At 41.7% G+C, this 27484-nt stretch overlaps 1 protein-coding gene and 1 long non-coding RNA gene across 2 annotated transcripts in view; one reads left to right on the top strand and one right to left on the bottom strand.

Annotated features, from left to right (window-relative positions):
* Nucleotides 1-27484, top strand: part of LOC140477443 (uncharacterized) — a 113185-nt gene that overhangs the window by 41106 nt on the left and 44595 nt on the right. The gene's annotated exons all lie outside the window — the stretch shown is intronic.
* Nucleotides 1-27484, bottom strand: part of ankrd55 (ankyrin repeat domain 55) — an 89196-nt gene that overhangs the window by 50967 nt on the left and 10745 nt on the right. The window contains exons 2-3 of the mRNA XM_072571358.1: nt 19926-20048; nt 18204-18334 (exon numbers count right to left, since the gene is read on the bottom strand). Of these exons, the coding sequence (XP_072427459.1) occupies nt 18204-18334; nt 19926-20048 (254 nt within the window). The remainder of the gene's footprint in view (nt 1-18203; nt 18335-19925; nt 20049-27484) is intronic.

Here is a 27484-nt window from a genome sequence, read left to right as displayed (position 1 = left end):
TTTGGAAGTCATGTAAATATAGAAGTTGGGACTTTTTTCCTTGGAAAGAAGATTTGATAGAGGTATTCAAAATTATCCTGAGCTGTTTTTCTTGACAGATTTTGTCCAAGCCTGGAAACTGCCTTCAGGCAGAATATCATGGAATGAAATCAAATTCAAAATCACAAGGACTTGAGACAGCATAGATGATGATAAATTGTTCCCATTTTGGTATCATCAAGAATGAAAGGGATCAATTTAGTTGAAGACAATCACCAAAAGAAGAAATGTTGACGTGATGGAGAGTATTTTCATTCAACAAATAATTAGGATCTGGAATTCACTGCCTGAAAATATGATGGAGGTATGGTCAATTAGACTTTCAAAAGGAAACAGGATGAAAATTTTGCAGGCTTACAGGAAGAAGACAGAGGAGCGGCATAGGTAAATTATTTCTATAGCGAGCCAGCATAGACATGATAGGCTAAATGCTGGATTAGTGGTGCTGGAAGAGCACAGCAGTTCAGGCAGCATCCAACGAGCAGCGAAATCGACGTTTCGGGCAAAGGCCCTTCATCAGGAATAAAGGCAGTGAGCCTGAAGCGTGGAGAGATAAGCTAGAGGAGGGTGGGGGTGGGGAGAGAGTAGCATAGAGTACAATGGGTGAGTGGGGGAGGAGATGAAGGTGATAGGTCAAGGAGGAGAGGGTGGAGTGGATAGGTGGAAAAGGAGATAAGCAGGTCGGACAAGTCCGGAGAAGTCAAGGAGACAGTGCTGAGCTGGAAGTTTGAAACTAGGATGAGGTGGGGGAAGGGGAAATGAGGAAGCTGTTGAAGTCCACATTGATGTCCTGGGGTTGAAGTGTTCCGAGGCGGAAGATGAGGTGTTCTTCCTCCAGGCGTCTGGTGATGAGGGAGCGGTGGTGAAGGAGGCCCAGGACCTCCATGTCCTCGGCAGAGTGGGAGGGGGAGTTGAAATGTTGGGCCACGAGGCGGTGTGGTTGATTGGTGCGGGTGTCTCGGAGATGTTCCCTAAAGCACTCTGCTAGGAGGCGCCCAAGTCTCCCCAATGTAGAGGAGACCGCATCGGGAGCAACAGATACAATAAATGATATTGGTGGATGTGCAGGTAAAACTTTGATGGATGTGGAAGGCTCCTTTAGGGCCTTGGATAGAGGTGAGGGAGGAGGTGTGGGCGCAGGTTTTGCAATTCCTGCGGTGGCAGGGGAAAATGCCAGGATGGGAGGGTGGGTCGTAGGGGGGTGTGTACCTGACTAGGTAGTCACGGAGGGAACGGTCTTTGCGGAAGGCGGAAAGGGGTGGGGAGGGAAATATATCCCTGGTTGTGGAGGTGGCGGAAATGTCGGTGGATGAATTGGGTTTATGCAAAGGTTTGTAGGGTGGAAGGTGAGCACCAGGGGCGTTCTGTCCTTATTACGGTTGGAGGGGTGGGGCCTGAGGGCGGAGGTGCGGGATGTGGACGAGATGCGTTGGAGGGCATCTTTAACCACGTGGGAAGGGAAGTTGCGGTCTCTAAAGAAGGAGGCCATCTGGTGTGTTCTATGGTGGAACTGGTCCTCCTGGGAGCAGATACGGCAGAGGCGGAGAAATTGGGAATACGGGATGGCATTTTTGCAAGAGATAGGGTGGGAAGCTGTGTAATCCAGGTAGCTGTTGGAGTCGGTGGGTTTGTAAAAAATGTCAGTGTCAAGTCGGTCGTCATTAATGGAGATGGAGAGGTCCAGGAAGGGGAGCAAGGTGTCAGAGATGGTCCAGGTAAATTTAAGGTCAGGGTGGAATGTGTTGGTGAAGTTGGCCTCCTTCTAAACTGTAACCATTTCCTAATTCTGTAAATAGATCACCAACATTACTCTTATTAACTCTCTCCGTTACCTTATCAAAAATCTCAAGCAAGTTAATTCACTTTGACTTTTCCTTAACAACTAAGTGCTAGATTCCCTTTATTAAACATCAGTTTTCCAAGTAACTATGAATTTTGTCCGAACTTATTGGCCAAGGTAAGAAGTTCATCATTGCTGAAGAATATACTGGAGCTGGGCATTCCAAGTTCTAAATCATATGTGTAGCAGTCTTGATGCAGATAGTTATGTGGGAATTGCCAGCAAAGTCAAAATTTCCAATGATCAATTACCTAGCATTTGGAATCCTCTGAGACCAACTCCAAATCAGAGCCTTCATAGGATCTGACTCACTCACCTAAATAATTCACCAGGAAAAGTTAAATCAATTAAAACATGCTCAGGCTCTTGGTTAATGATAAAACTAATCTCCTATCTAACTTATCTGACTTCCAAGAGCCCCTCTCTTCACTCTAGACCCTACACACATCTCCTTGCCTGTCTGTTCTCACACCTTCCTTCCTCGACCCAAACTAATATGCTTCCCATCATACCTGATCCCCCACCAGACCCAACCTGACATCATTTCCTCACTTCCCCTCTCCAGACCTGAACCAACAACCTGAATCTGACTAGATCCTAATTCACTTCCTTATCTACCTTGCCACCCAAATCCCTGCCATCCTATTCACCTTACACTTCCTGCAACCTTGCCACCCTACCAACCTTAAACTCTGCCTCAATTATTTCACCCTCATCTCTTTGCCAACTTAGCTGACTCACTTTCATTCACCAGTACTCCAAAAGGCTATTTAAATGTTCAACAGTTATTCATTGAAATTTCAATATATTTCCAAGTCAGGATAGTATATAACCTGAAGGGGAACTTGAAGATGGACTGCAGAAGCATGGCACACTATGTCTTCTTAGGCTGCAGAGATCATGTATTTTGAAGGCACAGTCAAAAGATACTTTGTGGGCTTCTGGAGTGCATTTTGTATATCGTTTCCTCTGCCAATTGATAAGATTATGACTTGTGGTCAAACTCCACTTTCCTGCCTGATCCCATTGATTAGGGAGTGACAGCAATCTAAAATCTGTCCAACTCATCCATACATGTAATCATTGACCAAGCATTGATTACTGTCTGTGGAATAATGTTCCAAAGTTTAATGACCCCCTGAGAGAAGAAATTCTTCATTTACATCTTAAATGGAAAACTGTTACCTCTAGTTTTCCAGTTTTGAACTTCGCCTGCTAAGATGGACTTCATATTTTCTCACATTACATTCTATCAGTAAATATTTTTTCTCAAGCTACTGAATACGTTATTATATTCCTCTACATATTTTTTCCACCTGTCTTTGCATTGTAAGTAATTTTTTCTACAGTATAAAGTCTCTTTCTCTTTTCATACAAGTCATTAATCTATGGCATACATATGATACACATTACTGGCACAGTGTGCTGGTAGTGGAGAAAAAAAATATTTAATGTGGTTCATGGGATGACAGTCAGGTGGACTGCTTTGTCTTAGATAATGTCAATTTTCATCTATGTTGTAGTAGCTGCATTCATCTAGCCAGCTTTCCATTACACATTTAACTTGTGCCGAAGATGGTGGAAAAGCATTGTAGAATTAGGAGGAGAGTTATTTGTTCCAAACATTCTCAATCACTAACATGGTCTTCTCACCACCATATTATATAGGTTGGTTCGGTTAACATATGGTCAGTGGTAAACCCAGAATGTTGATGATCAGGGATTCAGTGTTGGTAATAGTGTTGAACATTAAGGGTTGGGGAGGGGGAGGGGGGGGGGGGGGGGGGGGTTTCACTGTGGGTTGTGGGTGTCGCTGACTGGCCAGAATTTGTTGCTCGTTCTGAGTTGTCCTCGAGATGGTGGTGGTGAGCTGCCTTCTTGAACTGCTGACGTCCACATGCTTTAGGTTGACCTCCAATGCCCTTAGGGAAGGAATTCCAGGATTTTGATCCAGCAATTGTGAAGGAACACCGATCTATTTCCAAGTCAGGATGGTGAGTAGTTTGGAGGAGAACTTGCAGGTGGTGATGTTCCCAAGTGCCTGCTGCCCTTGTCCTTCTAGGTGGAAGCGTTTGTGGGTTTGGAAGATGTTGTCTGATAATCTTTGGTGAATTTCTGCAGTGCACCTTGTGGATGGTACACACTCCTGCTACTAGCATTGGTGGTAGAGGGAGTGGATGCTTGAAGGTGTAGTGTCAAACAAGTGGGCTGCTTTGTCGTGGATCATGTCAAACTTCTTGAGTGTCATTGGAGCTGCACTCTTCCAGACAAGTGGGAATAATTACATCTCACTCTTGACTTGTGCCTTGTAGACGGTGGACAGGCTTTGGGGAGTCAGGAAGTGAGTTACGTGTCATCGTATTTCTAATCTCTGACCTATTCTTTTAGCCACTGTATTTATATGGCGAGTCTAGTTGAGTTTCTGGTCAATGATAATCTCCAGGATGTTGACAGTGGAGATTCAGTGGTGGCAACACCATTGAATATAAAGGAGTGGTGGCTAGATTGTCTGTTATTGGTGATGATCATTGCGTGTCATTTATGTAGTTTGAATGTTACTTGCCACTTGTCAGCCCAAGATATTGTCCCGAACTTGTTGCATTTGAACATGGACCACTTCAGTATCTGCAGAGTCGTGAATGGTGCTGAACATTGCATAATCATTGGCGAATATTCCCACTTTAGACCTTATGGTCATTGATGAAGTAGCTGAAGATGGTTGGGCCTAGGACCTGATGAACTCCTGCAGATATGTCCTGGGGTTAGATGACTGACCTTCAACAGCTACAATTATTTTCCTATGTGTCAGGTATGACGAGCCAGCTTGCCCTGATCCTCATTAATTTGAGTTTTGCTGGGGTTTCTGGATGCCACACTTCCTTGAATGTTGCCTTGATATCAAGGGCTGTCACTCTGACCTCACTTCTGCAGTTCAGGTTTTTTGTTCATGTTTGAACCAAGCCGTGATGAGGTCAGGAGCTGAGTGGCCCTGGCAGAATCCAAACTTGGCATCACTGAGTAGGTTATTGATGGGCATGTGCTGCTTGATAGCATTATTGATGTCACCCTCCATCACTTTGCTGATGATCAAGAGCAAACTGAAGGAGTGTTATTTGAGTTGGATTTGACCTGTTTATTGTATAGTGGGCATACCTGGACAATCTGCCATATTGTCTCGTAGATACCAATGTTATAACTGTACTGGAAGAGCTTGGATAGGGGAGCAGCAAGTTCTGGAGCCTAAGTCTTCAGTGCTATTGGCAGAATGTTGTTAGGGTTCATAGCTTTTGTACTGTCCAGTGTCTCTAACCACTTCATGTGGAGTGAATCGAATTGATTGAAGACTGGTATTTGTACTGCTGGGGACCACTGAAGGAGGCGAAGGTGAATCATCCACCTGGTTCTTCTGGCTGAAGTTTGAAACCTTATCTTTTGCACTGATGTGTTCAGCTCTTCCATCATTTAGGATGGGGATATTTGTGGATCGTTTTCCTCCAGTAGTTGTTTATTTGTCCACCACTACTAATGATGTGGATGAACTGCAGAGCTTAGGTTTGATCCATTAGTTTTCAGATTGCTTGGCTCTGTTTATCACTTACTGCTTTTGTTTTTTGGCATGCAAATAGTTTTGTTTAGTGGCTTCACCAGGTTAACCACCTCATTTTTCAGGTAAGCTGGTGCTGCTCCTGACATGCCCTCCTGCACTCCCCATTGAACCAGGGTTGATCCACTGGAGTGGGGGATATGCTGGTCCATGCGGTTACAGATTGTGCTGGACTATAATTCTACTGCTGTGATGGCATACAGCACCTCATGGGTGCCTAGTCTGGAGTTGCCAAGTCTATTTGAAGTTGTCCCATTTAGCAGAGTGACAGTGCCACACAATACCATGGAGGATAGTCTCCATGTGAAGGCAGGACTTCATCTCCACTGGGATCTTGAAGTGGTCACTCTTACCTTTACTCCCATAGAAAGATGCAACTCCAGTAGGCAGATTGATAAGGATGAGGTCATGTATGTGCTTCCTTCTTGTTGGATCTCCCATCACCTGCTGCAGACCAGGTCTAACAGCTATGTCCTTTAAGAACCAACCAGTTTGATCAGTAATGCTGTTGCCAAGCTCCCCCACCCAGAGTACATTTTTCATCCTTTCTACCCTCAGTGCTTCCTCCAAGTGTTGTTTAACATGGACGAGTACTTATTCATCAAGGGAGGATGGTACTTGATAATCAGCAGGAGGTTTCCTTGCCCATGTTTAACTTGAAGCTGAGACTTCATGGGGCCTGGAGTCACTGTTGAGGATTCTCAACGCAACTCCCTCCAAACTGTATACCACTGTGCTGCCACCTCTGCTGTGACCGTCCCCTCAATGGGACAGGGATGGTGATGATCATATTTGGGACATTGTCTGTAAAGTATGATTCTGTGAATATGACTGTTTTAGGCTGTTGCTTGTCTAGTCTGTGAGACCGCTCTCTTACTTATGGCATGAGCTCCCACGAGGTTAGTAAGGAGAGGTTTGCAGGGTCAACAGGGCCTTTCTGCCATTGTCTTTTCTGATGAGTAGGTCAATTTGAGGTGGTCTGCCCAGTTTCATTTCTTTGTTGAGACTTCATAGTGAAAGACACAACTGAATGTCTTGCTAGGCCATTTCAGGGGACAGTTTAGAGTTAACCACATCATTATGGGTCTGGAGTCACATGTAGGTCAGGCTAGTTGAGGATGGCAGATTTCCTTCCCTGAAGGACATCAGTGAACGAGTTGGGTTTTTCTGACAATCGACACTGGTTTCATGGTTATCAGTAGATGCTTAATTCTAGATTTTTTTTTAAGTTCAAAATCCACTGTCTGCCATAGTCAGATTCAAACATGGTGCCCAGAATATTAGCTGGGTTTCTAGATTAATAATCGAATGATAATACCACTAGGTCATTGCCTTCCTTGACTCTTTCTAGTTGGAGATGTTCATTTTCCAGCAGTAACATGCTACAAATATAGCTTGTTAAATATCAGCCACGTGTAAATGTTGTCCAGATCTTGCTGCGTCTGGATACAATTTGCTTCATTGTTTGAGGAATTGTAAATGGAACAGAACACTGAGCTCTTCAGCTTGAGGGAAGCTTAAGATTTTTGGTTCTCAGACACCATCCTGTGAATTTCCTGCAGCAATATCCTGGGAATGATTTGATCACCTCTAACATCATAACCATCTTTCTTTGTGCTCAGTATGGGGATTTCTCCTGTTTCTTAGTGGCTTTAATTTTGCTGGGACTGCTTGTTCCCACATTAACTCAAAATGTAACCTTGTTAGTAAAGCTCTGTCATGCATCACACCACAGATGTCATGATGCAGATATCATTCTGTGAGTATGACAATGCCAGGCTGTTGCTGTGGGACAACTTTTCCAATTTTTGCAGGATCTCCAGTTGTTAGGATAATTTTTTATGTTTGTCTGGGCTGATGCTAGCTTTGTTGTATCTGGTTTCTCAGTCAATGCTTGGCGGTCTATCCATTTTATTCTTATACTATTTTGTCGCAGTTTTAATCTTCTGAATGGCTTGCTAGAGTATTTCAGATGGTATTTAAGAGCCAATCACTGTGATGAGGTCTGGGTCACATGAAGGCTAGTCCAAATAAAGACAGAAATTTTCTTTTTCTGACAAACACTAGTAAAGCAGAGTATTTTTAGTTACAAGTAATGATGCTAGTTTCTTATTTCAGATTTACTTAATTAACTGAATTTAAATTCTCTAAGATTTATGGTGAGATTTGAACTTAAATCTCGCATGCATCATTTTGGGCCTCTGGATTACATATCCAGTTATGTAAAAATATTAGACAGAATGTACAGTTCTGGTCACTGCATTATAAGAACGATGTGGAAGCTTTGGAAAGGGTGCAGAGGAGATTTACTAGGATGTTGCCTGGTATGGAAGGAATGTCTTATGAGGAAAGGCTGAGGGCCATGAGGCTGTTCTCGTTAGAGAGAAGAAGGTTGAGAGGTGACTTAATAGAGACATACAAGATAATCAGAGGGTTAGATAGGGTGGACAGGGAGAGCCTTTTTCCAAGTATGGACACAACTTTAAAGTGAGAGGAGATAGGTATAAGACAGATATCAGAGGTAGTTTCTTTACTCAGAGAGTAGTAAGGGTATGGAATGCTTTGCCTGCAACGGTAGTAGATTCGCCAAGTTTAAGTGCATTTAAGTCGTCATTGGATAGGTATGTGGACGTACATGGAATAGTGTAGGTGGGATGGGCTTCAGATTAGTATGACAGGGCAGCGCAACATCGAGGGCCGAAGGGCCTGTTCTGCGCTGTAATGTTCTATGGTCTATAATGTAAGTTATATCTTTAATCAAAACCATAAGAAATGGGAACAGGACTAGGCCATTTAGCCACTTGAGCCTGTTCACTATTTATGGAATCCCTACAGTGTGGAAGCAGGCCATTCAGCCCATTGAATCCACACTACTCTCCAAAGGGCATCGCTACCAGACCCTATCATATCCCTGTAACTCTGCATTCCCCATGGCTAATCCGCCTAGCCTGCTCATCCCTAGATACAATGGGCAATTTAGCATGGCCAGTATACCTAACCTGCACATCTTTGGATTGTGGGAAGAAACCGGAGCACCCAGGGGAAATCCACTCAGACACAGGGAGAACGTGCAAACTCCACAATGCCTGAGAGTGGAATTGAACCTGGTGGATATCCACTGAACCAAGTGCCACCCCAAATAGGATGATAGATGATCCAACATTCCTCATATCCACTTTCCTGTGTTTTCCCACAACTCTTGATTCCCTTAATGATCAGGAATCTATCTATCTATCATAATATTAAATATAAATAAGGAATCTGCCCCCACTGAGAATATGCTGCAATCTTTTAAACTCCAGAGAAATCGGCCAGTTCTACCTAATACCCACACTGGACTAACAGGTTTGATACCAAGAACCAATACAGTGAACCTTAGTTACACCCCATTTTAAGGCAGATATGCCCTTTTAGAATTGATCTTGACAGTTCTCAGCCACACCTGCAGGCAGGAGGAAGTTTCTTATGAGGCAAGGATGGGTAAAGTTAAGAAATGCTCTGGGTTTAGGACCAGTGGGATAAATGTTATCAGCTGGATGTCCTATTCTAACTCTTCAGCCATGAACAGATTGAATGCTGACAATGCAGCATCACTCAGTTCAGTGAAACAATGCACTGAGGCCCAAAACACCAATTCCGGGTTATGATAAGAGCCTGCTACTTGGAGTGTTAATATAAAAGGAAGCCTCCTGTAAGAATTACTTGCAGATTTAACATAGTCCCAAACAGAGACTAGTTCTCTTATGGGTAGCTTTTAAGTTTCACATGATGTTTCCTCCTCATAGGGTGCCCAACATGTGCCACCCTGTTATTACCACCCATCTATTTTGACCCAAAGTTGAGACTGTCAGATTTTCAGATTACCAAAGTGGAAAATCTGCTTGCTAGAATTACATGCCAGAGCAGTTTGTAACTGTTCAGCATAAATCAAGTAAAACGAAACTAGAGAACTGTATTTCAGCAATTTAATCTAGATATTTTTAATGAACCTGTTGAGACTTTGACACATCTCTGGAACAGATAGGCCTCCTGGTGTAGAAATAGAGACAATACCACTGCATCCAGCTATTTGATACATGTTCTACAATTGACCTGAATCTAAAGTTCATTGCATTCTAATCAGATGTTATATCCTTATGATTTTTGGATCTTCCATTGTATGAACACAAGGACAGATTTTAATGCTTGCTGGAATGCCAGTGTCAAATCAATTTGGCCATTCCAAGCCCCTGACCCAGCTTAATGCCAATTACCTACCCGTTGATATAAGGATTCTCAGGGAGTTTCCTGTCTGAGAACTATTGGCCTACCAGAGACTGGTGGCTGTCCAAAACTGCTGCAGTAGGCTGAGGCTGTGGAATCATTGCTGGAGATAAGTTAGGCAAGCTGGCTTGCTGATGCCACTTGCAGCGATCCAATTGAGAGGTGGAAGTGGGTTTAACGATAGGCTGAGATCTTTGCCCATGGGCAGCCCTTACCATTACCAGGTCTCTGGGCATTGACTGCCCAGTTATGTGGGATTCACCCTATCAGGCTGCAAGCATACCTGCCAGTAATCACTTTGCAGGTTGCCCATATAATATGATCCTACTTACTACAAGTTGATTACCCTTATGTGGTCTAATTGTGGCTATGCTGACTCAATTATCAGCTCACCAATCTTTGCCAAGTTTGCCTTTATGGGAGAAAGTGAAACGGGCTTATAGCACTGTGAATCATTATACCAGGATACAAAGACATAACTTTGTTCCTATCTTAAAATCATAAATTTTGTCTTTAATACTATATTAATTTTATATTGAAATAGTAAAACATATTATTATGCTTTCACAAAGTCTGGTCCTTTTTTTCTAAAAGGTGTTCCTTTTCTCAAGGATACTGTGTCCTTGATTTTTTTCAAAGGTGTCATAAAACGCTCCGGGCTCTGAAATGGCTGGGTTTGCTACAGGGATAAAAGGGTATTGAGAGGCCTTTTTGTTTATACATAAACAGATGCGACTTTACGCCAAAGCTTTTATGTTTTTAGAAGTAACCTGTATAATGAAAAGGGAGTGGCCAGCCCTGGAAACTGAAGTTAAGCTGTGCAGATCAGTCCAGAACTAGTTAGGGAGTTCAGCTGTGGGACTGTGTGAAGAAAGGCTGCTAAACCCTCTCTCCTTCTGCCCTTCTGACTTCAACCTGTCAGCCTTTGTTTCATTTTTACTGTGTTAAAGGGGTTTGCTTATTGGGACAGTTGTGTATATTCGGAACAATGTAATTAAGTCTAGTTTGAATAGACTGAGTTCTGCAGGGTTCTTTATTCTGTTCTTTATGTTTCAGTGTGTAATTTTGTGAATAAGCTTTTGTCTGTTTTAAAACCTGGTAGTCAACCTTGCTAACTTACTGTGGGTAATTTTCACTGTACACGTACCAAAACAAATTGTAAAGTTATGGTCTGGGCTGCTTGCTTAAAAATGTTTTGAGTGGTCTGGCCTAGTCCATAACAGATTGGGGACTCTGTGGGATTTTAAACAGCGATTGGTTGGTGCAACTGTCTTTATTTTGGGTGTTGGCTTAGTTGGGTAGGCAAAGCTTAGGAAAGTAATGGCTCTTTAAGTCACCAAATGTTTTCTGGAAGTGAATGCAGTGACTTAGAAAGTTTTGCAAGAAGTGAATAAGACCAAGCTGCAGGAATTAGCAGACAAGCTAATTGGACCTGCCTGCTTCTGTGAGGAAAGGACAGATAATTACAGCAGTAGCTCAGTATTTAAACTTGCTGGGGAAACCATCAGAATCTATAGAGATGGCAAGAATTCAATTGCAATTGAAGCAGCTTGAGTTGGAGGTGAGAGGTAAGAAGGAAAGGGAGGCAGAAATGAGTTACGGTTAAAAGCAGAAGAGAAAGAAAAAGAATGAAGGGCTTTAGCAGAAGAGAAAGAAAAAAAGAGTTTGAACTTCAGAAACTGACACTTAAAAAGGAAAGCCAACTTAAAGGGATGGAGATGAAGGCTGAAGGCAAGTCTAGTGAGGAAGAGAGCGGGGATGAGCAATCCCATGGTAGGCGAAAGTCTGATGGGAAACTGTTTAAGTATGTTCAAGCATTGTCTAAATTTGATGAGGAGGATGTGGAAGCCTTGTTCATTTCATCTGAAAAAGAGACTAAACAGATGCAGTGACCAGTGACATGTGGGTTTTGTTGATCCAAACAAAACTTGTAGGTGGGGCTAGTGAGGTCTTTGCATTACTATCAGAGGAGGTATTTGGGGAGTTTGAGGAGGTGAAAGAAGCCACTTTAAGTGCATATGAGTTTGTACCAGAAATCTCTTGACAACATTTCAGTATTCTAAGAAGGACCCTGTTCAAACCTGTATTGGTTTGGAAAGATCAAACAGAGTAATTTTGATAGATGGATAAGAGCTTTAAAAATAGAGCAAACCAAATAGATGCCCTTAGAGAGGTAATTATTTTGGAGGAATTCAATAATTCACTGCGTGAACTCATGTGGAAGAGCAGAGAGTTAAAACAGCGAGGTTAGCAGCTGAAGTGGCTGATGATTATGAGCTGGTCCATAAAACACGGTTTGGCTTCCAGAATCAATTTCAGTTCATGAGGGATAGAAATTGGAGCAAACAGAAATCCTCACATAGAAAGGAAAAGGTAGATCTCAGTGAAGATTGTAAGGCGAACTTACCACAGGGTAAAAAGGAAACCTTTGAAGGGGACAAAGAAATTAAGAAGCTCTGGTGTTTTCATTGTAATAAAGTGGGCCACATGAAGTCACAGTGTTGGTGGGCTAGGAGAAAGCCAGAGGTTGGAAAACAGGACAAGCCTGGGAGTTTTGTTGGAGTAATAACAAAAAGCACAAGGGAAGTTAGACAACCACCTCAGAATGTACAAGATGATCAGAGGTTGGTTCAGGAGGAAGTGCTAGATCTGCTTAAAAAATGTACATATAAGGGTAAAGTTTATTCATATAGGCCAGAACTATCAGGTAAAGAGTTACAATATTAGGGGACTCTCAGTCTGCGCTGCTGAAGGATGAGGAGATATGTACTCCTGAGGGACTATTGCCAGAAAAGGTACTGGTAACAGGAATTCATGGTGAGACAAAAAGCGCTCAATTATGTAAAGTGAGGCTGGAGCATCTGGAGAAGAGTGGAGAATTTGTGTAGGAGTACTGGACAAACTTTCAGCTCCAGGAATACAAATTGTTCTTGCAAATGATGTAGCTAATTCACCGGTAGGTGTGCTGCCTACTCTGGTTGAAAAGCCAATGGGGATTCAAGCAACTGAAGAAATGTAGGACATTTATTCAGGAATTTTCCTTGTTTGTGCAGTAACAAGATCACAGAAGCTGAAGCAGAACAGATCAAAAAGCACAGATAAGGAAGCAGACATAGCTTTATCAGGGACTTTTTTGATCAGATAAGTGTGGCAGAGCAGGATCAAATAGGTAAACATGCAAGTATCTTTAGCTCTGCTAAGCTTATTGAGTTGCAGCAGAAAGATAAAAATATAAAACAGTTGTATCAAAGGCATATATAGAGAAGGAGAGTGAATGCATCCCTGTGTGTTATTACTTAACAAATGATGTCTTAATGAGGAAATGGAGACCATCACACATTCAAGCAGATGAGAAATGGGCAGAAGCTCATCAGATTGTTTTGTCAGTAAGGTTCAGAAAGGAGGTTCTGCGAGTGGCGCATGAGCTACCACTTGGAGGTCATTTAGGAATGAGGAAACACAGGCTAAAATATAAAGGTATTTTTACTGATCTGGACTACACAAGGATGTAGTTGAGTTTTGCCATACCTGTCATATATGTCAACTCATCGGAAAACCACAGGCAATAATAAAACCACCTTTAATACCTATTTTAGCATTTGAGGAATCTTTCACAAGAGTCTTGATTGATTGCGTTGGTCCCCTACCTCAAATTAAAAGTGGAAAAGAGTATTTATTAAGAATAATTGATGTGTCGACTAGATTTCCAGGGTCAGTACCACTATGTAATATCACAGCAAAAAGGATTGTAGAAGAATTACTCAAATTTTTCACTAGATATAAACTATCAATAAAAGTCCAATCCGATCAAGGGTCAAACTTCACGTTTAATCTATTCAAGAAGGTTATGGATAACTTGGGAATAAAACAATTCAAATCTACGTGTACCATCCAGAATCACAGGGAGGGCTGGAAAGGTGGCATCAAACACTAAAGACCATGTTGAGGGCTTATGGTCAGAATTATCCAGATGATTGGGATAAGGGAGTTCCATTTGTACTTTCTGTGATGAGAGATGCACCAAATGAATCGACCAAATTCAGTCCATTTGAATTAATTTTTGGGCATGAAGTAAGAGGATTGTTAAAATTGATTAAGGAGAAATTAATAAGTCAGAATTCAGAGACCACCTATTTGGACTAGGTGTCAAATTTCAGAGAATGATAAAATAGAGCTGGGGAGTTGGCTAGACAGCATTTACACGTATCACAGCATACAACGGAAGAGGAAGTGGATAAGAAATCACAAATTCGCAATTTTGCAATTGGGGATAAAGTATTCATGTTACTTCCAATAATAGATGAACCTTTAAAAGCAATGTTTAGTAGACCGAATCAAATCGAGAAGAAATTGAGTGAGGTGAACTACTTGATAATGACTCCAGACAGGAAGAAATCTCACAGAATATGTCATGTGAATATGCTCAAAAGGTATTTTGATAGGGGAGGAAAGCAAGAAGAGAAGGTGTTGGTGATTACAGCACAGAAGGAAGAACCAAGTTCAGAGGATTCTGAATTGGACATTCATCAAATCAAATTGGACAATGAGAAAGTTGTCAAAACTTGGGATAAGTTATTGAGTAACCTTCCACAAGAAAATCAAAATGACCTGAAATAGTTATTACTATCACAAAAGGAGATATGCGGAAATAAACTGGGAAGTACTAATCTAATTGTGCATGATGTCGACATAGGAGATGCTGTTCTGATTAAGTAATATCCTTATAGGCATAACCCTCTAAAGTTGGCATAGGTTTAGAAGATAGAATGCATGCTCCAAGATGGCATAATTGAATTGAGTTACAGTGACAGGAGCTCGCCCATAGTCATGGTATCAAAGCCAGATGGTACCCAACGTTATTTGTGGTCTATTGCAAAGTCAATGCCATTACAAAGACCGATGTATATCCAATTCTGTGGTTGGAGGACTATGTCGAAAAGGCGGGACAAGCAACTTGCATTTCTAAGTGGGACTTGCTCAGGGGCTACTGGCAAGTACCTCTGTCAGAAAGAGCAAAGGCAATTTCAGCTTTTGTATCACCAAATCAATTCAAAGTCAAGCCATTTGGTATGAAAAATTCTCCAGCCACATTTCAGAGACTGACTAATAAGGTTGTTGTTGGATTACCCAACTTTGTTGTTTACATTGATGACCTGGTGATATTTAGTCACTCATGGAAGGAATATTTACAGCATTTATTGGACTTGTTCAATCGACTTCGGAAGGCAGGCTTGATGATAAACCGAGCTAAAAGTGAATTTGTCAAAGCCAAAGTCACCCTCCTCGACCATGTTATTGGATACAGACAAATAGCCCTACGGGATGCGAAAATGAAAGTAATTGGGGAATTTCTCACACCGTTGAAGAAAAGAGCAGTACTATGGTTCCTGGGATTGAGTGGATTTTACTGAAAGTTTGTGCCGAATTTTAGCAGTGTGGCTGCTCCACTCACCAAATTGTTAAAAAAAGGGCAAGAAGTTTCAGTGGACAGCGGACTGTCAAAAGGCATTTGACAGCCTAAAAACTGTGTTAACCACTGTCCCAGTATTGGCTAGACCTGATTACACAAAACTTTTCAAGGTGGCTATCAATGCCAGTGATTTGGGTGTCAGTGCGGTGCTCCTGCAGGAGGATGATGAGAGAATAGAAAGATCCATCAGGTATTTTTCCAGGAAGTTGAACATTTATCAACAGAAATATTCAACGGTGGAGAAAGAGACTTTTGAGCTTGGTGTTGGTATCACAACATTTCAGTGTCTTCATTACCATCAATGCATCTGAGACAATCGTATACACTGGTCATAACACACTGACATTTATGGAAATATTTATGGACAAAAATGCCAGACTGTTTAGATGGAGCTTGTTGTTGCAGCCATTCAATTTGACAATTGTGCATGTGGTAGGTCCAGGAAACCTAATTGCCGATGTGTTATTGAGACTTGAATGAGATACAAAGGTGTTTGGTAGCGAGTGTGCCACGGCCTGAATTCGCATGTTGTTGTGCATGTTTGCATGTGTATAGTTAGTATACTGTATATGTGTGTTTTAGATGAATTACCAGTTTGATTTTGAAAGGTTTTAAAAATGAAGCCATCTTTTGATATTCATGGTTCTTCATTTTAAGGGGGGAGGAGTCACAAAGCTGGTCCTTTTTTTCTAAAAGCTGTTCTTTTTCTCAAGGATACTGTGTCCTTGGTTGTTTTCAGGGGAGTCATAAAACACTCCGGGCTCCGAAATGGCTGAGTTTGGTACCGAGACGAAAGTGTTACTGAGAGGCCTTTTTGTTTATACATAAACAGATGTGACTTTAGGCCAGAGCTTATATGTTTTTAGAAGTAACCTGTATAATGAAATGGAAGTGGCCAGTCCTGGAAACTGAAGTTAAGTTGAGCAGTTCAGTCCAGAACTAGTTAGGGAGTTCAGCTGTGGACTGTGTGAAGAAAGGCTGCTAAACCCTCTCTCCTTCTGCCCTTCTGACTTCAACCTGCAAGCCTTTGTTTCATTATTACTGTATTTAAGAGGTTTGCTGATTGGGACAGTTGTGTATATTCGGAACAATGTAATTAAGTCTAGTTTAGATGGACTGAGTTCTGTAGGGGTTCTTTATTCTGTTCTTTGTGTTTCATTGTGTAATTTTGTGAATAAAGTTTTGTCTGTTTTAAAATCTGGTAGTCAACCTAGCTAACTTACTTCTGGGTAATTTTCACTATACGCTTACTGATACAAATTGCAAAGTTATGGTCTGGGCTGCCTGCTTAAAATTGTTTTGAGTGTTCTGGCCTAGTCCATAACAATACAGAGTACAGAACTTCAGTATTTCTGGAAAGGAGAGATGTTGCACTATCAGGAAAGAATTGCATGAATACCAAAGCTCAAACTGAACAATAATTTATCTTTTATGAGAAAATGCTGTGGATTGGAGTCCACTGGGAACTAATTGTTCAAAGTATTGCCACAAAAATGCACTAATGTGCAGTTAACAGACAAGTTCCTGTTTAAATTCAAATCAGGCAAATCATTACTAATTGGTGAAGACGTTGCCATGAGGAATGCATGAGTGGATGGTTATCCTAAGCTTTGGTTTAGTTTAAAAATGCTTAATCTGTAGACATGTTCTTTCCCTTTACCTATGCATGAACAGATGTAACTTACCTGAGCCATATTGTGAGACTGATGAAAATCTTTAAATTCATTGTCAATATAACTCATGGCACAATTGGGATTGTTTGGTAAGTGTTTTCCAATTATGGAAACCCCATCAACATTGGACACTGTGTTCAGAATTTTGCAAACATGAACACCTGGAGCACTGTGAATAGTCTGCCTATTGTGAAAAGCTGAATATTTATAAAGCTACTTACATTGTAAACCTGGGCGTACAAATTCATAATGAAAGTAATTGAGAAGAATAGCACACAGTTTTCACAACAGCAAATAAGATTTTGTAGATATGAAGAATATATCAATTTTGCTTCAAATCTGGAAAATTGTACTAAGAAAATATACCCCATGGAGTGTGAACTGCCATAAATTATTGGATGATTTATAATTCCACTGGTAGCTTCATGAAGACAGTCATTGCTGTTGCCTCCCTATGACTTCAGTGATATTGATGCAATTACAAATTATTTTCTGATTGAACTTGCCTGAGCCAATCAACCTCTCAACCAGATAGCAAACACTGAACTGAGTTTTACAAGGGTGTATTGGGATCCTAATCTCAGAAAAAGCAGATCCTGATCCCACAATTGGCAGCTGCCAAGCCTGCTCAGTTTTATCAAAGATAGCCTCCTGATTGGTCATCAATGGGCCCATCATTCAATTAAGGATAACACACCAGTTCCTGATGCTCCCAGTACAATCAGGACAGTCATTCTGCAGTAGGGAGCCCAAAAATGCCCACAGGTAAGTTGAAACAAAGGACAAATCATAGAATTGAAGGCCCCATCTTTCCAGGCACATCTTGGATTTGTGGGAGCTGCCTTCCCTGATCTTGGTCCTGCCTTTGGCCTATGGAGCAATATCACTATAGTGCAGCAGGGAGACTGCCTCCCCAGAGCTGGGAATATTTCCATGTTGCAGGGTGTTGTCTCAACATTGCCTTTACCATTTTGCCACTATAATATGACTCTCAACTGGGCCTGTAATTATGTAAATCAGCAGCACCCTTCTTATTCCCTTTGCACTAAACTCCCAGTTGTCCTGTGGCCCTCCATACTGAGCAGTTAGCACATCAAGCAACAATGTTGGAAAAATTGTAAACATGCATGGATAAGTCAAAAAAAAAGGAGCCTACTGCTCCAGCAAAATTTGGTCAATTATTTATAAATTTACAAATACAAAGATATATATGACACATTTTAAAATTCCTGCTAGCTTTAATCACCAAGATCTGCAATGGAAATACTTGTTGCAAACTGGGATTAAGATAATAAAATGACAGGAAATCGATACCAAGTAGGTAGCCAGAGATAGTGGAGTTCTTCCACAGGCATCTTCTGTGTTGATGGAAGCCCCCATCTTAAGGAGCAGCTTCACTGTATCAAGCTGGCGACCGGATATTGCGTGCATCAACGGAGTTGATCCTGAAATATTTTTTGAAGAATTAACTCCTTTTTTTCCATTTACAATGTTAATTTAAATTTACAACTCAATTATCTATAATTTAATATGGTGTTTCCAAATGTCTTCAATTTACCCATACAGCTATATTGTAGACCTGTTATTCACTGGAAGGTTTCTTAATACTGCTTCATCAAAATGCACTCTTTGCAATAGTGTTTCTATGATTAAATTGACTCATTACTTTCTGGTTGGTGCAAAACAGAAAGTGGCAGTAAATTATATCAGTAACATTGATTTTAATTATATTTAGTCTTCACTTTTCTGTTAAGAATTCCATATTTTCTACAGTTAGCTCAACTTTATCATACCTAAAGAATGAAATAATTTTATTTTAACTTACATTTAATTTAGGTGGATTAGTGATGGTAAAATCCCCATGCAGGGTAACGGGGAAGGATGGTGGGGTTTGCGGGTGGGATGCTTTTTGGAGGGTCAGTGCAGACTCGATTGGCTGAATGCTTAATTCTGCACTGTGGGGGTTTTATGATTCTGGATAGGTACTGAGCTACTGAAATTACAACTTGTTTAAAAGCGGTTTTAAGGGGAGGCAATGGCCTAGTGGTATTGTCACTGCTCTATTAATCCAGAAATCCAGGTAATGTTCTAGGGACCCAAAATCAAACCTTGCTATGGTAGATGGTGGAATTTGAAATCAAACAAATCTGATATTAAGAGTCTAAATCATGACTATGAAACCCACTGCTGATTGCCAGAAAAAGAAACCTGGTTCATTAACGTCCTTTAGGGAAGGCAACTGCCCCCTCACCCAGTGTGGACTACATGTGACTCCAGAACCACACCAATGTGGTTGACTCTTAACTGCGCTCTGTTAGGGATGGGTAATAAATGCTGGTCCAGATAGTGACATTCACATCTTGTGAATGAATAAAAACAAATATCCTCAATGAAAACTGGATGAAAATATTAGGAGGACCAGACCTTTAATTGTTCTTTAACTATCCTGTTAGACCCTTCTGTAGTAATTAGTATTCAGTGTGAAGATGTCAAAGGTATAAATACAAGTTGCAATTTATGAAGTAGAACATGAATTAACTTTATGAGCAAGACATGGACATTATTTTTTAAAAATCAGTGATTGCTTAAAGTGGTGACTTAAAGATATTGCCTTAATTTTCTTCCTGGACTACAATGTTACGGGTTCCAGTAAACCTCGGGCACTCAACAAAACCCTTTTTCTGTGTTCAGGCAGTGAATATTTGAAGGCTATTCAACTGTAGTGAACACTGTAGTTGAATCTGATCCTAACCTCAAGGAATAGCAATAAGGAGAAGGGATCCATATTACCATCTATGTTTTTTCATACAACCAATAATTATTGAGGCCAGTTATGGCACCCAATCATTACCCTGGGTAACATCAACTACTTCAGTGCCGACCTGGAACCTAACCAGGGACCACACCTCAGTTACTCTGTTGACCATTGAACAAATGTAAAAAATGTAAACGTTGTTTGTGTGGAACTTGTATTTTCAATTATTATAAAATCTAGTCGAAATTTATATATGGATGGAGTAATGATAACACATTTACCCTCGCTATCACAACATTCCAATATTGAAGGATCCTCACGAATCACTGCAGTCAGGGTGTTGACATCCCCATTGGATGCTGCCTGATAAACAACAGTGAGATCGATTTCTTCTGCAGAGTCACCTTTGTAACAGACCACAAATCAAGAGGCAGTAAGTAAATGGCATTTTTGAAGCAAGTTTTACAGAAATCCCAACTTTTACTTATTCATGACAAATCACTGAACCATGAGGATTGTAATTTTCCACATTGTTCTGTCTGTACCTAATATTTGTAATTTATCATTGAGTATTAAATTTAACTCTAAAGTTACCAGAATATTTCCTTATGATGTGTCTATCATCACATATTTCAATACATAGTTCCCTTTTAAATTAATCCTGATAAATATGCTAATCAATTTTAATTCATTTTAGTGGCTTATGGCATCAATTCTCTCTATTTGTCAATCACTAGAATGGGTTCAAAATCTGCCTGTTATAACATCAGAATGACCAAAATTTCAGCCTGTAGTAATTAAATATTATAATACAGTACTAGAAAATAAAATTATACAAAAGGTATTTGAAATCCAGGATCTTTTACTTCTAAAGACTGAACGCTAGGGCAATTAAAGCTTTGTTAAGTAAGAATATAAAGGGATAGGAAACTCAGGTGGAAAAATGGAATTGAGGTATAGATCAGCATTAAGTAGGGTCAGGGGGCTCAAATCTATAATCAGTCTTTGAATCCTGTAATCTTTGTAGACCTCAACAACTTTAAGCAAATCTCCAAACCACTGAATACTTTTTTGTAATTGTAATAAGAATCATTAGAAATGCATTAGTAATTAACCCAAAAAGCAACTGATAATTACAATCTTTTACTGCCCCCTCCCTCAAGCAGAGACAGAGAAGTTCATGCAAATGTTACATGGGTCTTCCTTTGTTTGATAACTTTAGTACTTTTTGCCCATCACAATCAAAGCTTCTCTCCTGTGGATTCAGTATCCCGCCCTGCCATGACAGACAGGCACACTACAGTGTCCAGAGCTTCCGGAGCTTCCTTCTGAGGATTACAAGCTGTTTTAAAGGGAGGCAATAGCCTAGTGGTATTATCACTGCTCTATTAATCCAGAAATCCAGGTAATGTTCCAGTCCCTGCATTACAACTCAAGGCAAAAGTTCCAATCATCTCTTCAGGTGTCTATTGCGGTCAGAGATGTCATCCTTACCTTTGCTTTCAATAGAGCTGTTTTTTTTATCTGATTGACCTGTAATCTTTATGATCCCTTCCTACATGTCCCTAGAATTCCCTGTGAAAAATGTCAACTGGATTTTCGAGCAAAGTTGTAAAGTTGTAACCAGAAGTCATTGGTGCATTGTCTATCAGTCTGTTGGGCTTTACTTTCAACAGTTCTAAATATATTCAGAATCTCCTCAGTCGGAGGTTTCTTGTAGGTAATTAAATGGACCACTTGACTCCAATGACAGTCAGCATTTTTTTTTGCTGTTGCTTCCCATATGTTGAGATTGGATTTTTTAAGATGCTATCTTAAAATATGTTCCATCTTGCAACTGCTTTCCATGTGAGAATACAGGAGAATAGCTATTCAGTCATGTCAAGGAGTTGTAGGTCTTTATCTGATTGGGCACTTTGGCTAATTTTGATTCAAGGATGATATTTCCACTTTGGATAAAAATCTTCCAGTGTTGCTTCCTGTGCAGCCCCTGGGTCTGGGTCACAGATGGGCCAATGGACCGAGGAGTGGCAGATGGAATTTAATTTAGATAAATGTGAGGTGCTGCCTTTTGGAAAGGCAAATGAGGGCAGGACTTATGGTAAGGTCCTGGGCAGTGTTGCTGAAGAAAGAGACCTTGGAGTGCAGGTTCATAGTTCCTTGAAAATACAGTCGCAGGTAGATAGGCTAGTGAAAAAGGCATTTGGTATGCTTTCCTTTATTGATCAGTGCATTGTGGGTAGGGGTTGGGAGGTCATGATGTGGCTGTACTGGATACTGGTTAAGCCACATTTGGAATATTGTGTGCAATTCTGGTCTCCCTCCTGTTGGAAGAATGTTGTAAAACTTGAAAGGGTTCAGAAAAGATTTACAACATGTTGCCATGGTTAAAGAGCTTGAGCTATAGGGAGAGGCTTAATGGGCTGGGGCTGTTTTCCTTGGAGCATTGGAAGATGAGGGGTGACCATCTAGAGATTTATAAAATCATGAGGGTCTTAGATGGAGGAAATAGACAAGGTCTTTTCCCTGGGGTGGGGGAGTCCAGGACTAGAGGGCATAGGTTTAGGGTGAGAGGGGAAAGATTTGAAAAGGATCTAAAGGGCAACTTCTTCTCGCAAAGAGTGGTGTGCGTATGGAATGAACTGCCAGAGGAAGTGGTGAAGGCGGATACAAAAATATAACACTTAAAAGACATCTGGATGGGTATATGAAAAGGAAGGGTTTAGAGAGATATGAGTTAAGTGCTGGCAAATGGGACTAGATTAATTTAGGATATCTGGTCAGCATTGATGAGTTGGATGGAAGGGTCTATTTCCATGCTGTACATCTCTATGACTCTGTGTTGTACAGCAAGATGAGAATTACATTAGTGAGTACTGAGAGGCCTATTTGCATGTATTAGCATCTCATCACATATTATTAATATGCACATTCCCATTTTCCTACACATCATGATAGAACTAGACCCAATCATTCTTAACATGAAAGCCAGAATGAATACCTAGCAGCTGCAGCTCCCTGTTTGCAATCTCCCAACCCCACACCCCAACCCTGGACCTCCATTTTGGACACCAGGTACCAACATCTCATTTGAGGGGCTTGGGCTTGTGCTTAGATATGCTAAATTTTCCACTGGAGGAATGCAGAGCCCCTGGTCAGCCCTGTGGGCCTAGTTCAATCAGGTAGGGGAGTGTCAGGAAATTAGTCCCGGAGCTGTGTAGATATCAGTCAGTGATCTGCTCAGCCATCAGTCAGGGTTGTCCATATGGGTCAGGGACGGGGTTTGACAAGGTTGATCTATGGTCCATCCACCAAAGGTCAAGGGACAAGGGATTAATCAGGAGTCACTACTGTGTGATGAAATGGGGAGCTTGATTGTGGGGATTGGAGGTGATATGCTGGGATGTAGATATCAAAACAATTGCGAATTGATGGCAACTAAATATGTATAGGGTGTAGAATATTGAGTATGGAAGGGTAACGGTCACAAAAGAGTGCGGGAGGAGATGGGAAAAGAGAATACGTGACAGTCAACAATGCCCTGGTTCAATGGGTGAGGTGAGAGGTGTAACAGTGGACTGTTATATCTGGCAGGTATGACTGGGTCTGGGAGGACAGTGAAGTGGGAAGATGACTTGGGTCAATCATTTGGGTGGGAAATTTCATAGGAAATGCAGGTGGTAGGGAGGCTTACCGTGAAAGGAATCTGCACATGTTGGAGTTCATCAAGAGGCTAAGACTGAGACTCAATTTGTGAAGAGCAACCGCTGCTTCTATCATCATCTTACAAATAACAAGTATGCAGTGGAACTGAAAATGGTTGTGACCACACATGGATTGGATGGGATTTGTTTCATTTTCTGATGGAGGGAACTTTACTTTTAAAGGATTTGAGACCCTTCAAAGGGCAACAGCTATACACCGTATAACTGAAGGACACCTGTGAGCACTACAAACTTCATGTGAACCTGAGATATTAACCTACTGTGTGAGGTCCAAATCCTGGCCTCATCCTGCAGCATCAGAAGTCAGTACCACTGATGCCTGTGATGCACAAGCAATGTATTGATGTATGGAGAGCTTGACCCTAATTTCCAAAGTGGCAGGGAACTTACAAATTCCGAGCCAACACATGCTATGGGAGCTGCTCACTCCACACCTTGGATCATACAACCTTGTGTAGCCCTAAGAATGACTGAACTTTGCACCTTCAGTCTTGTAGTTTCAACTAGGCAGACATTTGTTCATACAGCTGAGGATGACGTGAACATATATTGAGGAATGTGATAATGTATTTACAATGAGGTGTTACTTATGCCATCTATGTGCCCTTAATCTTCTTTCTTTCCCTCCCACTATGTCTCAGTGCAGTCATCAGGTCTGCAGTTGGTTTAGACTGACAAGGTTAAAAATCACACATCACCAGGTTGTAGTCCAATAGGTTTATTTGGAAGTATAAGCTTTCTGAGACATCCCATTGTATAAGCAATGGGACCCTGTGTGAGAACCTCTCTGGCTATGTCAAGGGCATTTTAAAACCTGTTGTCCCCAGCTTCTGTTGCGACACTACAGATTTCTTACAGAAACTCACCACCCAAACACCAGTTGAACCAAGAACATTCCTTGTCAGAATGGATGTTTCGGCATTCTACACCAGCATCCCCAAGACAACAGCATCACTGCAACAGCCTCAGAACTTAATACCAACAACTGCCAATCTCTAGGCACCATCCTACAACTCATTCACTTCATCCTCAACCACAACGTCTTCACTTTTGATAACCAGTTCTTCATCGTAACACACTGAACAACTATGGAGACCAAATTTGCACCCCAAAATGCCAACATGTTCAAACAAGACTTGTTTGCTGCAGAGGACCTCCAGCCAACGCTGCGCACCAGGTATATTGATGACATTTCTTTTCCCTCTGAACCCATGGCAAGGAGTCTTTGAAATAACTGCACAGTGATATCAACAAATTTCATTCCACTATCAGACTTACCATGGACTACTCTGTGGAAAATGGACGAGCTACCTGATGAAGGAGCAGCGCTCTGAAAGCTAGTACTTCAAAATAAATCTGTTGGACTATCACCTGATGTTGTATGATTTTTAACTTTGTTCACCCCAGTCCAACACTGGCACCTCCATGCCATGGTTTGGATGGAGGCTGCCCTACAGTGGCAGCCCTGAAATCTTGGCAAGGTGACTCTAGACAGAACACCTTCTGCATGTCTGGCCCTTCTAGCCACAAAGCTCCACAAAGGCAGGTGTACCCTCCTCAGTTTGAACTCTCACAGGGTTGATATTGGCAGGCAGGATGGAGGTAGAAGGCATAACCACCTTTGCAGTGCCCTGAGAAGTGACATCCGAGAGTCATAGAGACTTAGAGATGTACAGCATGAAAACAGACCCTTCGGTCCGAATTGTCCATGCGACCAGATATCCCAACCTAATCTAGTCCCATTTGCCAGAACTTGGCTCATATCCTTCTGAACCCTTCCTATTCATATATCCATCCAGATGCCTTTTAAATGTTGTAATTGTACCAGCATCCACCACTTCCTCTGGCAGCTCAGTCCATACACACACCACCCTCTCCCTCTCCCTCACCCTCTCCTTAGGTTCCTTTTAAATTTTTCCGCTCTCACCCTAAACCTCTGACTCTAGTTCTGGATTTCCCCAACCCAGGGAAAAGACCTTGTCTATTTATCCTATCCATGTCCCTCATGATTTTGCAATCTCTAGATGGTCATCCCTCAGCCTCTGACATTCCAGGGAAAACAGTCCTAGCCTATTCAGCCTCTCCAACCCTGTTAATATCACATTCTCCTCATGTCAGCATGGGTTTCCTCTGGGTGCTCCGGTTTCCTCCCACAGTCCAAAAATGTGCAGGTTAGGTGAATTGGCCATGCTAAATTGCCCGTAGTGTTAGGTGAAGGGGTAAATGTAGGGGAATGGGTCTGTGTGGGTTGAGCTTCGATGGGTTGGTGTGGACTTGTTGGGCCGAAGGGCCTGTTTCCACACTATAAGTAATCTCATCTAATATCCTTGTAAATCTTTTCTGAACCCTTTCAAGTTTCACAACATCCTTCCGATAGGAATGAGACCAGAATTGCATGTAATCTTCCAAAAGTAACCAAACCAATGGCCTGTACAGCTGCAACATGACCTCCCAACTCCTATATTCAATGCCCTGACCAATAAAGGAGAGCATACCAAATGCTTTCTTCACTATCCTATCTACCTGCGACTGTACTTTAAAGGAACAATGAACCTGTACTCCAAGGACTTTTTGTTCAGCAACATTCCCTAGGACCTTATCATTAAGTGTATAAGTCCTGCTCTGATTTGCTTTTCTAAAATGCAGCACCTCACACTTATCTAAGCTAAACTCTATCTGCCACTCCTCAGTGCATTGTCCCACCTGAACAAGATCCCATTATACTCTGACATAAGCTTCTTCGCTGTCCCCTACACCTCCAATTTTGGTGTCACCTGCAAACTTATTAACGGTATCTCCTACATTCACATCCAAATCATTTATATCAAAGACAAAAAGTAGTGGATCAAGCACCGGCTCTTGTGACACTCCACTGGTCACAGGCCTCCAGTCTGAAAAATAACCCTCCACTACCACCCCCGGTCTTCTGCATTCGAGCCAGTTCTGTATCCAAATGGCTAGCTCTCCCTGTATTCCATGACATCTAACAGGGTGGCCTGTATGTGGTTCGTCCTCTGGATGGAGATCTCCTGGCACCACTTTGCCTTCTTGTGAGGAAGAACTTGGAGTGAGGTCAAGATCCCTCGTCCTGTCAACCTGGCCATTGTTGCAGGACACCACTGCTTGGAGCATAGGAGCGTAAGTTTGTGTGTAGACCCAGCAGTGCCCCAACCTGTTGTCCATGATAATTGCCACTCTATCCAAAGAAATGCTCACATGCCAGATGTTCACATGCTAGAGACGGTATGGTGTTAATAGTGTTGGTGCTTCCTGCAAACTTTGCATGAGATTGTCCAGTGCATCCAACAATTCTGCCCACTGCTTCTGTGCCTCCTTATGCATTTGGTGCTCTCTGGTCTGGGGCTTAGCAGATGCCTGTTCTCCAGCAGTCCTCCAAGTGCCAGGACAGTTCTTCCTCAAATACCTGAAGAGATGTCATGACAGATGATCCTGACTCTAATCTAGGAAAAAAACACTGACTGGAATGTCAGTATCTGAGCTGATGGAGGGTGGAGGAGGCAGCCTCACCAGTGAGTCCTCAGAGACATCTGTGCCCACATCCTCATAGGTGGAGGAGGAGATATCTTGTGGGGAAGGCCTCATAAACACTGAAATTCTGCTGCCGGCATGGAGACTGCAGAAAGAGAGAATATGTCAAGGACAAGTGGTAGAAAGTCAGCATATGAAGAGCGCATATGCAGTGGTAGAAGCACAACAATGATCAATGCTTCATTTTTCATTGCCAGGACATGGATGTTTCTGCATTACTGTGGGAATGTATTTGGTCTTTCCACAATCCTTTCTCATTGAGGCTGAGGTACCAAATATCAAGCATCCCACCTCCAGTTCTGGCTCTTTCTGCCCTGTTGTGGACCATTCTCTCCAGGATTGAGAGAAAGGCAGGGATAGAGTGAGATGAGAGTGACTGGCATGGCTGTTAGTGCAGGTGTATGTGGAGAAGGGTGATGAGGTGTCCCAAGTGACTCTGTAGGCAGGGTAGAGGGGATACAGCGTTAGTATCTGGAATGTTGAAGTGGGTGAGAACAATTGAGGGAAGATGTTGCATGCAATATTGAAATTGATAACACAATAGACTTAATGGAATATGGGAACAG

Source organism: Chiloscyllium punctatum, chromosome 1 (genome assembly GCF_047496795.1).
Source record: "Chiloscyllium punctatum isolate Juve2018m chromosome 1, sChiPun1.3, whole genome shotgun sequence".
Lineage (NCBI taxonomy): Eukaryota > Metazoa > Chordata > Chondrichthyes > Orectolobiformes > Hemiscylliidae > Chiloscyllium > Chiloscyllium punctatum.
The sequence above is the reverse complement of the archived record's forward strand: the minus strand, read 5'-3'. Positions and strand labels throughout refer to the sequence as shown.